The sequence below is a fragment of the Trachypithecus francoisi genome, unplaced genomic scaffold (assembly GCF_009764315.1).
Source record: "Trachypithecus francoisi isolate TF-2019V2 unplaced genomic scaffold, Tfra_2.0 Lachesis_group2, whole genome shotgun sequence".
Classification (NCBI taxonomy): Eukaryota; Metazoa; Chordata; class Mammalia; order Primates; family Cercopithecidae; genus Trachypithecus; species Trachypithecus francoisi.
In genome coordinates this window covers 137,501,524-137,514,741 of record NW_022681465.1, presented here as the reverse complement: position 1 = coordinate 137,514,741, position 13,218 = coordinate 137,501,524, and the positions used below count along the sequence as shown (strand labels likewise).

Below are 13,218 nucleotides of genomic sequence, written 5' to 3'. Positions count from 1 at the left end.
TCTCTGGATGCACAGAGAAGAAGCCATGAAAGGACAAGGCAAAAAGTGTCCCTACAAGCCAAGAAGAGAGGTCCCACCTGACACTAACCCTGACTGCACCTTGATCTTAGATTTCCACCATCCAGAACTGTGAGAAAATTAATTTCTGTTGTTGCAGCCACCCAGTCTGTGTATTCTGTTATTGCGGCTCTCGCTGGCTAATACCCCAGTTGAGCCTGCTTTCCTCTGAGGTATGATTCATGATAGTCCCAGCTCATAGGCCCCATCCTATGGGTTGTTCTGAGAGGAGCCACATAAGAAGCTGAGGACAGTGCCTGGCACATGTCAAGAGTTTGATGATTTCAGTTATTATCGTGAATACTGATGCGTGGTTTCCTCCCCAGTCAGCTGGGCATGACAGTCCCAGTCAGCTAGGCATGACACATGGTAGGCAGGAGGCTGAAATGAGACCTGTGCTTCTTAAGCCTTCCCTGATGACAGAAGAGAGTGCACACCTACCTGGGAACAGAGTACAAGAAAGGTCTCCTAGAATACTTTTTTTTTTGTTGTTGAGACGGAATCTCTCTCTCTCGCCCAGGCTGGAGTGCAATGGCTCGATCTCGGCTCACTGCAACCTCCACCTCCCAGGTTCAAGCGATTCTCCTGTCTCAGCCTACCGAGTAGCTGGGATTACAGGCGCCCGCCACCACGCCCGGCTAATTTTTGTATTTTTAGTAGATGTTGGGTTTCACCATGTTGGGCAGGCTGGTTTCGAACTTCTGACCTCAAGTGATCCGCCCACCTTGGCCTCCCAAAGTGTTGGGATTACAGGCGTGAGCCACCGCGCCCAGCCTGGAATACTTGTTGAAGTCTCACGTTTTATCTTAAAAATGCATGCAGATTTTGCATTCTGATTCATAACACAGTTGTGTTTGCAATTATTTATCAGAGTAGAGAACTGAGGATCCAGTCAGTTAAACTGATCTCGTGTGCCCAGCCACAAGACCACTTTACTTGAGATGGCCTTTGTAGGTCACCAAGAACTGATCTGAGTATACTTGTACAGCAATGTTGATTTTTAAAAAGAGAATACTACTAAGTATTGCTGTACAAGTAATCAGTTTGAGGTGCACTATAAAGTGTGTTGTAGTTTACTAATTAAACAACTGCTGGAGCTCCTCAGTGTGCGGTGTCAGCAGATTGATCATAATAGATCCACTCCTTGCCTTCCTGGAGCTTACTTCCGCGTAGGGAGGCCGACACTAACTACGATGATAACTACGTCATAAAGTTGTGACAAGAGGTGTGAAGGAAGATAGTAGGTTAGAAAAGCCTGCAGGAAGAGAGCCGGTCAGAGCCCTCCTAGGCTCTCAGCACCAAGGGATTCCCGGGAAGTCTGACTTCCTAGGAAGACTGCTCTGGAGGCAGCCTTCTGACATGGAGGTGTTGGTTACCAAGCATTTAAAGTGAAGTGAACTATTGTCACTGTCTTAGGATGACACAGTGCACTTTCCACAAGCCTGGGTAGGCCTAGGTATGGATTTTTGTACTGGAGATCAGACAGGGTGGTATTTAAAAACTGGTGGGGAGGGGAGTGGTGGAGAGGTGGGGGAGGTGGGGGGCGGGTAGGAGTGTGAAGGGGAGGAGGGATGGTGGTATTTGCTTTAGACCTATGATGTGGGAGGTGGGAACGGCAGGACTGAGGGGTGTGAGAGGTGCCTCTTCTCTCTGTTTTTCCTCCCTGATGTACACTCTGCACACTTGCCTAGAAATCAGTTAACAGGTGAGAACTGCTTTACAAATCTAGGCCTCAGTTGCTAAAGGACCAAATACAGAAGCCCCCTCTCTTTCCTGCTTGCCCTTCCCAGTCCCTGAAGGAGAAGGTTAATGCAGTATTTTGTGTTGGGGAGGGGCAGGTGAAGTTGAACTGGAAGCCAGGAGTCCCCTCTGGCCCTCTGAGCTCGCCAAGCCTGACTTTCCGTGTAACAGTAAGGAAGGTTACCCCACACCTGCTCCCGGCTCATCCCTGCCCCAGTGCCTCCTAATTGCTCCCATGCCCCTGTTCTTTCCTTTTCTTTCTCCCTTGGGGGGCTCAGCACAGCAAACAGGCAGATGGGGGAGAGGTGTGGGATTATCGTGGGGAGGGGAAGGAATTTTCCATTATTAATAATAACAACAACGCTTCGCCTGTTGGCACAGCACTCACTAGTTTATCTAGTGCCTTCATACCTGTGATCTCTTTGGATTCCAGAGGTGCAGACTGAAACCCTGGGGTTCTGATTCCCAGTCTTTGACACTGTTCACATGTCCGCAGGCCACTTCTTTACAGACACACACATGCCAATTTGGCCATTGCCAAAGGCCATGTCTAGACTTTACTTAAAATGTGCGCTGCCGGCCGCGGTGGCTCACGCCCGTAATCCCTGCACTCTGAGAGGCCGAGGCCGGCGGATCACCTGAGGTCAGGAGTTCGAGACCAGCCTGGCCAACATGGTGAAACCCGGTCTCTACTAAAAATACAAAAATTGGCAGGGTGTGGTGGCGCATGCCTGTAATCCCAGCTACTCGGGAGGCTGAGGTAGGAGAATTGCTCGAACCCGGGAGGCGGAGGTTGCAGTAAGCCGAGATCGCGCCACTTCACTCCAGCCTGGGCAACAAGAGCGAAACTCAGTCTCAAACAACACAAAACAAAAAGAAAAAGATGTGCGCTAGCCCCCTACCAATGCTACCCTCTTGGCTCACGTCAATCTCAATTCCAGTAAGTCCCCTCCATTTCTGTGAAACGTCTACCAGATACACTGGAAAACAGTCAGCAAGGTGGAGACCATCTAGTCCAACTTTGTCGCTGGTCCAGAGAGGAGGGCCTGGGCGGAGGGCACAGCTGGTCCGGGATAGAACCACCCCCGCCTCCTCCCTCCCTCGCGCACACATGCACAGGCGCGCCTGCTCCCGGCGCTCCTCCTTCTCCCAATGCCCTAGGCAGCTGCAAACTTAGGTCCCCTGTGGCTTCTCCCCAGGGACTGCCCACGGCGGGTGTTTCGGGAGTTGAACTTGGAAACCTTGTTTTCCCCTTTAGAGTGGAATGGGGTCGGAGGAGCTCGCTGTCCTCCGGAATCTAGAGGGGGATCTTTTATGAAGTTACAAATCCTTAGCCTATGAAAACTGATTTCACAAGCGAGAGGCGAGTTGGCCCCAGGACACAGGCATTGACACCAGGACACAGGCATTGACACGCACCGGGTTGTCCCGGCAGCAGGAGGCACCTGTGCACCAGCGCCGCGTCTCCCAGTTCCCTCCGAGCGTTCCTCAGCCCCCGCCCCACCGCCCGCCTCTCTCCCTCCTCCTCTCCGGCTTCAGATCGCCCGGTCTCCCTTTCTCGCCCGGCGCAGCAACAAGTGCGGGCGTCGCGGCCCCTCTTACCCCGGCCTCGGTCCATGGCGCCGGCCTGGTCCCCGGGGAGCGGGCCGCAGGGCGCGGGGGCTCCGGCGCGGTCGGTGGCGGCGGGCGCGCTGAGCTCTCAGGCCCGCCCAGCGGCCAGCGCTCTCCGCGGTCCCCTCCCCCAGACAGGATGCTCGCCGGCCGCCCCCGCCCCGCCCGCGCCCGCCCCTCAGCGCCGCTCCCGGAATAGACCCAAGCACGCCTCGCCCCCTGGGCCGCCGGCCGCTGTCCCGTGGTGCCGCACACGCCCGCGCCGCGCCCTGCCGCCAGCTCGCCCTCCGCGGCGCTCCCGCTTGGGCTTGGAGGACCTGCTTCCCAGTCCGCACGCGTTCGTTCCCGCGCCCGCGCGGCTCGCCCCAGCCCGAACCCAGGCTATGTGCGGCTTTGCTTGCACTCCGCTAGCGATGGGGTCTTACCACCACTCCCCTCAGCCCGTTCCATTCCTGAATGCGGTGACCGTTGGAGTCCTTTTTTATCCTATGGAATCAAAACCCCCTTCCCTGCAGCCGCCACCCATTTCCAGGCTTTGGGCTTGTCTTCTCCATTCGCCGCGGGTCTTTCTGGAGCACCTTCTAAGCCAGACAGTGGGCCCGCGGCGATGCGGGTGCAATGTCAGTGGTGTTGAGAAAGAGGAGTTAAATAGTAACACAGATCTTCAGAAAGAAAAGCGTCTAGGAAAGGGAGAAAGAGAGGCTTGCTGAAAGGTGAGCAAGGGCTTGGGACACTTTCAACTTTTGAGGTTCCTTGTGTACTAAAACGTGAAAACATACGAGGATCTGGGAGAATTCAGAAAAAGAATAGAAAAATGAATAACACGTGAAAACATGCAAAACAGTGATAAAAATGTGGAAATGAATACTTTTAGCATACAAAATACAGTGCAATGTAAGTGTACTTTTCGCAAGATTGTAGAAAATATTGCTATGACCAGTGTGGAACAGTAATGGGATCTAAGTTTAAAGCTGTATGAAGAATGTCAACTTCTTCACCTTATTAGTATATCTTGTGAAAATAGGTCTCATTCATTTATAGACAATATCAAATGTCTGACTTTAAGACCCTTCATAAAGTCCAGGACCAATTGTTATCTTAGACACCGCTCCTCCCACCATTGGCCAGGCCATGGTTTTCAGCTTTGAGCTGGCCACCGTTCCCTACTTAGAACATTCTGGAACGGGGAACACCCACCACAAAGGTATGGAGTCAAGAAAAGGCCTGGGAAAGACCAGCCTATATTTTCCTGGACTGGGAATATTTTCTTTCTTTTCTTTTCTTCTTCTTTTGTTTTTTTTTTTTTTTTGTTTTTTTGAGACGGAGTCTTGCTCTGCCACCCAGGCTGGAGTGCAGTGGCCGGATCTCAGCTCACTGCAAGCTCCGCCTCCCGGGTTCACGCCATTCTCCTGTCTCAGCCTCCGGAGTAGCTGGGACTACAGGCGCCCGCCACCTCGCCCGGCTATTTTTTTTTTTTTTTGTATTTTTAGTAGAGACGGGGTTTCACCGTGTTAGCCAGGATGGTCTCGATCTCCTGACCTCGTGATCCGCCCGTCTCGGCCTCCCAAAGTGCTGGGATTACAGGCTTGAGCCACCGCTTCTTTTGTTTTTCTTGAAAAGTCTTGCTTTGTTGCCGAGGCTGGAGTGCAGTGGCGCGATATCGGCTCACTGCAACCTCCACCTCCCAGGTTCAAGCAATTCTCCTGCCTCAGCCTCCTGAGAAGCTGGGATTACAGGCGCCCACCACCATGCCCTGCAAATTTTTGTATTTTTAGTAGAGACGGGGTTTCACCTTGTTGGCCAGGCTGGTTTCGAACTTCTGACCTCAGGTGATCTACCTGCCTCGGCCTCCCAAAGTGCTGAGTTTACAGGCACGAGCCACCGCGCCTGGCCGGGAATATTTTCTCTATTGCTTTTATGGGCAAATTAAAATCAACATTGTTTTCAAATATTGCATCAATAATTTATTTAGTGTGTATATGTACGAGCACTCAGACCAAACATGATGTCGTGAACAATGTATGAAAACTTGTGCATGGCTCTCGTTCTGTTAGTTTGATGCAAAAGTAATAGTGGTTTTTGCCATTGAAAGTAATGGCAAAAAACGCTATTACTTTTGCACCAATCTAAATACTACATTGTATAATAACTTTTCATCAGTGAGGTTTTCTTGCTCATCTGTGCTATGGGAAGCCTCATACTGTAAGTCCTCACAGGACTGTTGGTAGGGCAAATGAAATGATACAAACCCACTTTACAAACCACAAACAGCTATCAAATATGAGCCATTATTATATTCTGAGTTCCTCTTTGTTGCTGTCCCCTTTTCCAATTTGAAAAGGTCAGTTTAAATTCTAAAGCAGCCAACCAACAATTTACCAGTGGATTAAGTTTTAAAAGTTTATTGTTTGAACTCTGAAACACTTGGAAACAAGGCCATAAATTGTATTTAAGTTCTCAGGCTAGCTCACTAATTCTTCTAAAAACATAAAATTTCATTTGAAATAATTTAGAGAAACAGTATGAAATGTTACTATTGCAAAAACAGATGGAGGCTTTTATAGAGATTTTTATTTTTATAATGTTTATAAAAATATTTAAGATAGAGATGAGGTTTCACAATGTTGCCCAAGCTGGTCTCGAACTTCTGAGATCAAGCACTCCTCCCGCCTGGGCTTCCTAAAGTGCTAGGATTATAGGCATGAGTCACCACGCCCACCCTGTAGAGACTTTTAGAGAACTTTCAGAAACTTTCAAGGACTTTGGAGGTATATTCAGAGAATTGGAACAAAAAAGTAAAAAAGGCTAAGGAAAATGTATAAGTGTCCATGGAATAATTTATGGAGTGGAATTAACTGAGCTGTGGTCTGGGAAGGATATAGAAATGGGAGAACACAGTCTGTGCACAGTTCTGAGAATCAACAAAAACAATGTTTCTGGGAAGGTATAGGGGTTCTGGTTTAAATAATTACCCATAATATCCACTAGATGGCAATGTTGACTAAGTTGTCTACAGCTTGGTTGCTGTCAGAGTAACTGAGATGGATGAGAAAGTTATTTGTGGGTTTGGACAAGGAATAACTATTTTTTTTTTTCTGTAAGTTTCCTTTAGTGAGTTCTTTATTCCTTATAAAAACTAACAATCCACACTGTCCATAAATTCACTTAGGCAATATCGATTGCACTCTGTGCAAGTTTCTATTGAGAGAAGAAATGCTAAGTAGGAATGATTCCCGCTCTTAGGGAATATACAATCTAGTAGAGGAGATAGATATGTATAAAATAATATAACAAAAATTACTGTATGAAAAGTACCAGAGGAGAAATAAAGTGGTCTTGGAGTCCATCAGACAAAGCAAGACTTTTTTACTAATCATAGAGGCTGTAATGGATGACAGACATTTGAAAGGGGGGCAACTGAGAATGTGTAATGAGGAGATAATGTTATGGGCAAAGAGCAGTGCGAGCAAAGACATTGAGCTCCAAGGTAGCAGGACATGTCTGTGAAGCAGTTCAGATTGGCTGGATCGTGGGTTATTGGGGGGCAAGCATCAGGGCAAGGATGAGAATGGAGGTTGTTGGTACCTGCTTTTCCCTTCTCCTTTCCATTTCATTTTGAGTGCAACTCTCTGGCAAGGATTTTTAGAATCTGGCTCATATCTTCCCTTTCACTACCTACTTTGCTCACTTCCAAGTTTTCCAGGTTTGCCTGGTTCTTGTCTAAAGAATTCTATATGGGGAGCTCCAACTCTGTAAGAAGATATCAAATTTGGCCCTAGTGAACAATACCAGGAAGAAAGCTTTCAACTCCCTCCTGCTCCCGGTCTTGTGAAAACAAATGATACTCCCTAGTCTCATTCTTAGCTTATCAGTTGGAACTGGGAAACCCTGGGAAAGAAAAATTTGGAGGCTCAGGACTATTTGTTTCAGGGAGAGAAACATACTCTAGCCTCCTAACCTGTCACCTTACCTCTAGGGACTGCTACCACCATGGCCAACAGAGTGACCATTCCATGATCCCAATCAGACCATGCAACTTCCCCCTTAAAAATAGGTGATGGCTCCCCTTGGCCCTCAGTGGAGAGTCCAGATTTTTTTTTTTTTTTGAGACGGAGTCTTGCTCTGTCGCCCAGGCTGGAGTGCAGTGGCCGGATCTCAGCTCATTGCAAGCTCCGCCTCCCGGGTTTATGCCATTCTCCTGCCTCAGGCTCCCTAGTAGCTGGGACTACAGGCGCCTGCCACCACGCCCGGCTAGTTTTTTGTATTTTTTTAGTAGAGACGGGGTTTCACCATGTTGGCCAGGATGGTCTCGATCTCCTGACCTCATGATCCGCCCGTCTCAGCCTCCCAAAGTGCTGGGATTACCAGCTTGAGCCACCGCGCCCGGCCCAGATTTCTTATTATGGTGTTTGGGGTGCCTTCTTCACTGAGCCTGCAGTGATCTCAGGAGACTTCAGGAAGAGTAAGAAAAACAACAGATGGGTGCTCAGATCTGGGTTCCTGAGTCAACTTCATTGCTGTGTGAATCTCACTTCTTCCATTGGGTCAATAGTATATAATTTCTTATGTGCTTCTTTCCCTACGCTTCCCTGTCCCCCGCCAGACTGCAAATGCTTTGAGAGTGGGCGCTGGGTCTTACTCATTGCTAGATCCTTAGAACCTAGCACAGCGCCCAACGTCTAGTAAATGGTAATAAATATTTGTTATTATGAGTCAGTGAAAACATACTCAAGGGTGTGTGAGGCCTGCCAGTATTGGCTTCTATTAATGCATGTGTCCTGGCAGTCCCATTTGTCTTCTGGGATTGTCGTATTTGCTTATTTATTTGCAGCAGGAAATGAACTTGTGACCAGGCATTCTGGAGACATGCCGCTGTGCTGCCCAGCCCCTGTGTGCCGCTGTGGATGTGCGGCTTCTCCTTGGCTCAGGACCCCTCTCCCATGCTCCTTTGTGTGTGGGGTGATCCCCAGAGCCCTCTGATCGGGTATCTGCCTGATGCTGGCTGCGATGAAAACGTCTCTTGTTCCACTTAGCACAATGTTGCCATTATAGCCCCTATTCAGGGAAATGACACACGTCTGCTGGTCCACCCTGGGCCCCGGATAGCAGATAGAGATCTCAGTGGCTGTTTCTGGGAGAAAGAGAAAGAGTTTCATGGATGGATGAAAACTTCTTCTTCCCATGCACCTTCGGGTTTCTGCTCCAGGGCATGGGGCTCCTACCTGCATGGAGGCAACAGGGCTCAGCTTCCACAGTTGCTAAAGCCAAGCCCAGTGGTTGTGTACGAAGGAAAAGGAGCTTTTGTTTTTAGGCCGAAATGCTGCATGAGGCTTACTCCCTCCCTTTGGATTCTTCTCCTTAAGCAAGATCTTAGGCTTCTTAAGCGAGGCTTGTGCCCTGAAGTACCTACAGGGCTGGACAAGGAAGGGTGTGCAGGAAGCAGGCCATGGAAGTGGAGGGGCCACAGCAAAGCAGAGCCCTCTTGCTCTGTCTGAGGGGCCAGTCACCAGTCAGCTCGGAACTGGAGTGGCCAATCTTCAGCTTTTTCGGCAGAACCCAGAAATCTAGATTTTAGTGAGAAATCTCTTTTGATTTAAAAGTGTTGGTAATGAATTCCAATTGTTTTAAAACATTGCAAAAGCCAACTAAAACACCCCTGTGGACTTAATCTGGTCTATAGCTCCCCTCCCCCAATGTGGAAACTTGAGGGAAATTTTTTTTTTTTTTTTGAGACGGAGTCTCGCTCTGTCGCCCAGGCTGGAGTGCAGTGGCGCGATCTCGGCTCACTGCAAGCTCCGCCTCCCGGGTTTACGCCATTCTCCTGCCTCAGCCTCCCAAGTAGCTGGGACTACAGGTGCCCGCCATCTCGCCCGGCTAGTTTTTTGTATTTTTTAGTAGAGACGGGGTTTCACCGTGTAGACCAGGATGGTCTCGATCTCCTGACCTCGTGATCCACCCGTCTCGGCCTCCCAAAGTGCTGGGATTACAGGCTTGAGCCACTGCGCCCAGCCAAACTTGAGGGAAATTATGGACCCATGAAGACATCTGGAGGGTCTGTCCAGCCGTGGAGGCCTCCACGCTGAGGCCTGAGGAGGGTGTGCAGCTCCTAACACTGCAGCGTGGACTAACTCTCTTCTCAAGATCTGGGCTGCACGCCCCTAGCTTCATCTGTGGCTGCAGGCTAGTGCCAGGTTGCAAAGGTCCAAAGTGGATTTTATAACCTGGAGCTAGAAAAGCTTTAGAGCCCCCCAAAAGCCTGAGACATTAGCCTGTCTGGTCCCTTCATTTGTCAGTTGGGGAAACTGAGGCTGAAAGAAGGGAAGAAATCTTACCTGGAGCAGTGATGCCCTGATATGAGGTCACCTGAGCCACTCTGTTCAGTGTGTGGGACGCAATGGTGAAGAGCATGACTTCAGGACAAGGTGGATCTGAGTGTTACCCAGTCCCGCCCCTGCACAGCCAAGGCACGATCTTCACCCTCTCTGAACTTCAGATTCCTCATCTAAAAATTGGGGCTACAAACATCTTCCCCAAACAGCAGTTGTGATGCTTCATTGTAACTGTGTAGGTAGAGTGTGGAGTGGTTGGTGCCATGCTAGCACATGGTACGTTTTCTTCAAATGCCAGCTGGCACTCTATTCAGGGAGGAGATTTTGTATGATACAGCGAAGTGCACGGGCTTTGGGTAAGCCATCTCTGAGATCAAGTGCAGGCTCTGCCACACACAGCTGTGAAACACTGGATGAGGTATTTATCAAGAGCCCAATTTCATCATCTGTAAAATGAGGATGAAAGTAGTACCCAGGGGATTAAATGAGATCTGTAAGGTACTTAGCACAGTGTCTGAGCCATCATCAGAAGTGTTGGTTATTATGTAATCAGTGTGGGTTTCCTCTGAAGAACTTGTCAGATGTTTATGGAAAAATATTAAGGGATGCTGAAACCGTGGCCACATACCCAGGCTGCCCCCTGCAGGGAGTTTTATATAAATCCAACCCCTGGAAACGCAACTGTTTCTGCCAGGTTCCTCCTTCCCTGCAGGAGCTCCCAATATTCCTGGATGGGAGGACTACCAGGCCTCCAAATGCTGCTACCCACAGAGTCTGCTAAGGAGTGGTGTTTTGTATGCACATTTAAAAACGTTACATAGTCCCATTATTTTGTTAGACGGACAGATTGCTAGGGCCAGATGGACGATTTGTCCTGATCCAGGTGGGCAAGACCCTGTGCTTTAGGGAGGCAGTCATGCTTCTTTTGTATGACAAGGAACTCCGTATCCACAAGAAGGTTTTGGAAAACCAGAAGGCTCTAGGTCTGGGCCCTACAAGCACTTTTCAGTGACAGACTGAGGCAAGATTTTACCCTTCCTACATGTTCCCTAGTGATTCATGTCGCACTGCGCCCTCTGATCGGAGCACATGCCTGCACTGTTTACATTGTGGTCACTGTCCCTCCCACAGACAGCAAGGGAACACATTCGGATTCTACTGCCAATATTCATTCACTCTGGCAGCCAGTGTATCTGTCACGACTTCTTTGGTGGCAAGTGATAGAATCACAACTCCAACCAGCTTTAACGAAAAAGCTCAAAGGGTAGCTGGGTAGTTGAAGGGGCGAAACTGGTTTGAAGGCAAGCGTGGATCCAGGAAGCAAAGCAAACCGTGCAGTTGCTCTTTTCTCTCCATCTCCTGGCTCTGCCCTCCTCTCTTTACTGTTCATGTTCAGATGGTCTGTCCCAATCTGTGGCAGAGAAGGCCACACAGCTGCAGGCCTGAATTCCTTACACCTGGAGATTCTAGGTGAGAAAGGGAGCCTCTCTCCCTGCAGTTCCAGAAGTGGCCCAGAGGGGGCACTCATACTCTAGGTAAACCACAGGATCTAAGCCCAAGGGAGGTGCTGAGCAGTGAAATGCAAGCCTCCCCTGCAGCCAGGCGCGCACCTGCAGCACACCACTCTATCAACTAAATGCCGCGATTTCTATTTTGCACATCTCATTATATTCATTTGCTAGGGCTGCCACAACAGAATTTCTGCCAGCAGATCTGGTTTCCTCTGAGGCCTATCTCCATGACTTGTGGATGGCTGCCCCTTTGCTGTGTCTTCACGTGGCCGTCCCTCCCTGCATGGGCTCCCTGGCTGTCACCACGTGTCCAAATCTTCTTATGAAGACACCAGTCAGATTGGATCAGGCCCTACCCTAACAGCGTCATCTTAACTTAATCACCTCTTTAAAAGTCCTATGTCTAAGTAGAGTCACATTCAGAGGTACTGGGGGTTACGGAATCAAAATATGAAATGGGAGGGTGAGCACACAGTTCAACTAGCAAATGGCAAGGCTGAGACTGCCCTGAGAGAGGATGCGTCTAACCAGGTGCCCTTACCCATGATGCTGTACTGTCCCTGCTGGAATTCATGGCAGCACACGCGGAGGCAAAGGCTTTACAACCCTCAGCATCGGGGAAAATCAGAGGCTGTATCCACTGAAAAGCTTAGCGAGGTCCAGGGACGCCCTGTCTATATGATGCTCCAGCAGGATACCACTGGTATATGAGAGTCTCGGCTGTCAGGCGAGCTGTGGTTCAGCAAGCCCTGTTTGTTGTCAAAGAATTTTGGGTTTTCTTCTCTCTCTGCAGCGTTTTCAGATTGTTTCTCTTGGGCTCCCCAAAGACCAGCTATCATGAGGGTATTGAGGGAATACAAATCACCTTCTCTCTTCCGTTTTCCATCAGGTAGAATAGTGTTTCCCAAAGTGTGGAATTCAGATCGTTGGTGAAAATGTGAGATGTGTTTAGATGTTACACAGACCAACATATTTGGAAAGTTATGAATTTCTGTGAATTTGTGAATTTGTATTAAACATATAACTAGGACGGTTGCAGTGGCTTATGCCAGTAGTCCCAGCACTTTGGGAGGATGAGGTGGGAGGATCATTTGAGGCCAGGAGTTCGAGACCAGTTTGGGCAACGTAGTGAGACCCCCCACCCCCGCCATCTCTACCAAAAAATTAAAAATAAAAATTTGCTGAACATGGTGGTGTGTGCCTGTGGTCCCATCTACTCGGGAGGCTAAGGCAGGAAAATCGCCTGAGTCTAGGAGTTTGAGGTTACAGTGAACTATGATCACACCATTGGACTCCAGTCGGGGCAACACAGCAGGACCCTGTCTCTTAAAAAAACAAAACTAAACAAAACAAAACAAGCTAAACCAACCAAACAAGCAAAAAAACCCATATAAACAGTCCTACAAACCCGTACTTTTCACTGGCATTAAAATAGAAACATCAGATACATGTCAACTGAAAGAAAAATATCAAGTAAATAGTATTAAGAAAATAAATAATTTGATGAAATCGTGAAGGTGATGCTTGAATGACTGAAATCTGGGAAGAACTGGGATGAAAATTCTTCTGGCTATGGACATAGATGTCATGCCAATTTTAAGTCTCATTTATCTGCACATTTAGCTCTAATTTTCCCAGAGGCTGACCATAGATGGTGACTTCTGGCCTTTGGTTTCTCTCGTCTGTGTCTCTGGGCCAATCATATTGGACCAGGCCAAGTACAGAGGTGAAAGGCTTGTGAGTGGTGGGGAGAGGCTGACCCTCATCTGCACAGCCCCTGGACTCTATTCATTTGGAGTCTTGCAGCAGGGCTTCTGAGTGACTTGGCGCTGCCCATAGCTGAGTATGTAGGTAGGTGTTTATCACTGTGCAGTCAAGATTTTTAGCAACTCAAAGTCCGATGTGGAATAATATGTTTAAAACTTAATTCCACATGGAACTGGCATAATTCTGTGAAAGTTAGTTGCTGT

The 13,218-nt window shown here is 48.7% G+C and overlaps 1 protein-coding gene across 4 annotated transcripts in view; it reads right to left on the bottom strand.

Annotated features, from left to right (window-relative positions):
* The window catches only part of AFAP1L1 (actin filament associated protein 1 like 1), a 68,911-nt gene extending 64,952 nt beyond the window's left edge, over window positions 1-3,959 (bottom strand). The window contains exon 1 of one of the 4 annotated variants that reach the window (XM_033180524.1): window positions 3,834-3,959. In XM_033180524.1, coding sequence (XP_033036415.1) covers window positions 3,834-3,858 — 25 coding nt within the window. In that variant the 5' untranslated portion in view covers window positions 3,859-3,959. Of the gene's footprint in view, window positions 1-3,399; window positions 3,573-3,833 lie in introns of those variants that run through there. The other 3 variants (XM_033180521.1, XM_033180525.1, XM_033180522.1) reach the window with 3 other exon arrangements.
* Window positions 3,960-13,218: the final 9,259 nt, after the last annotated feature.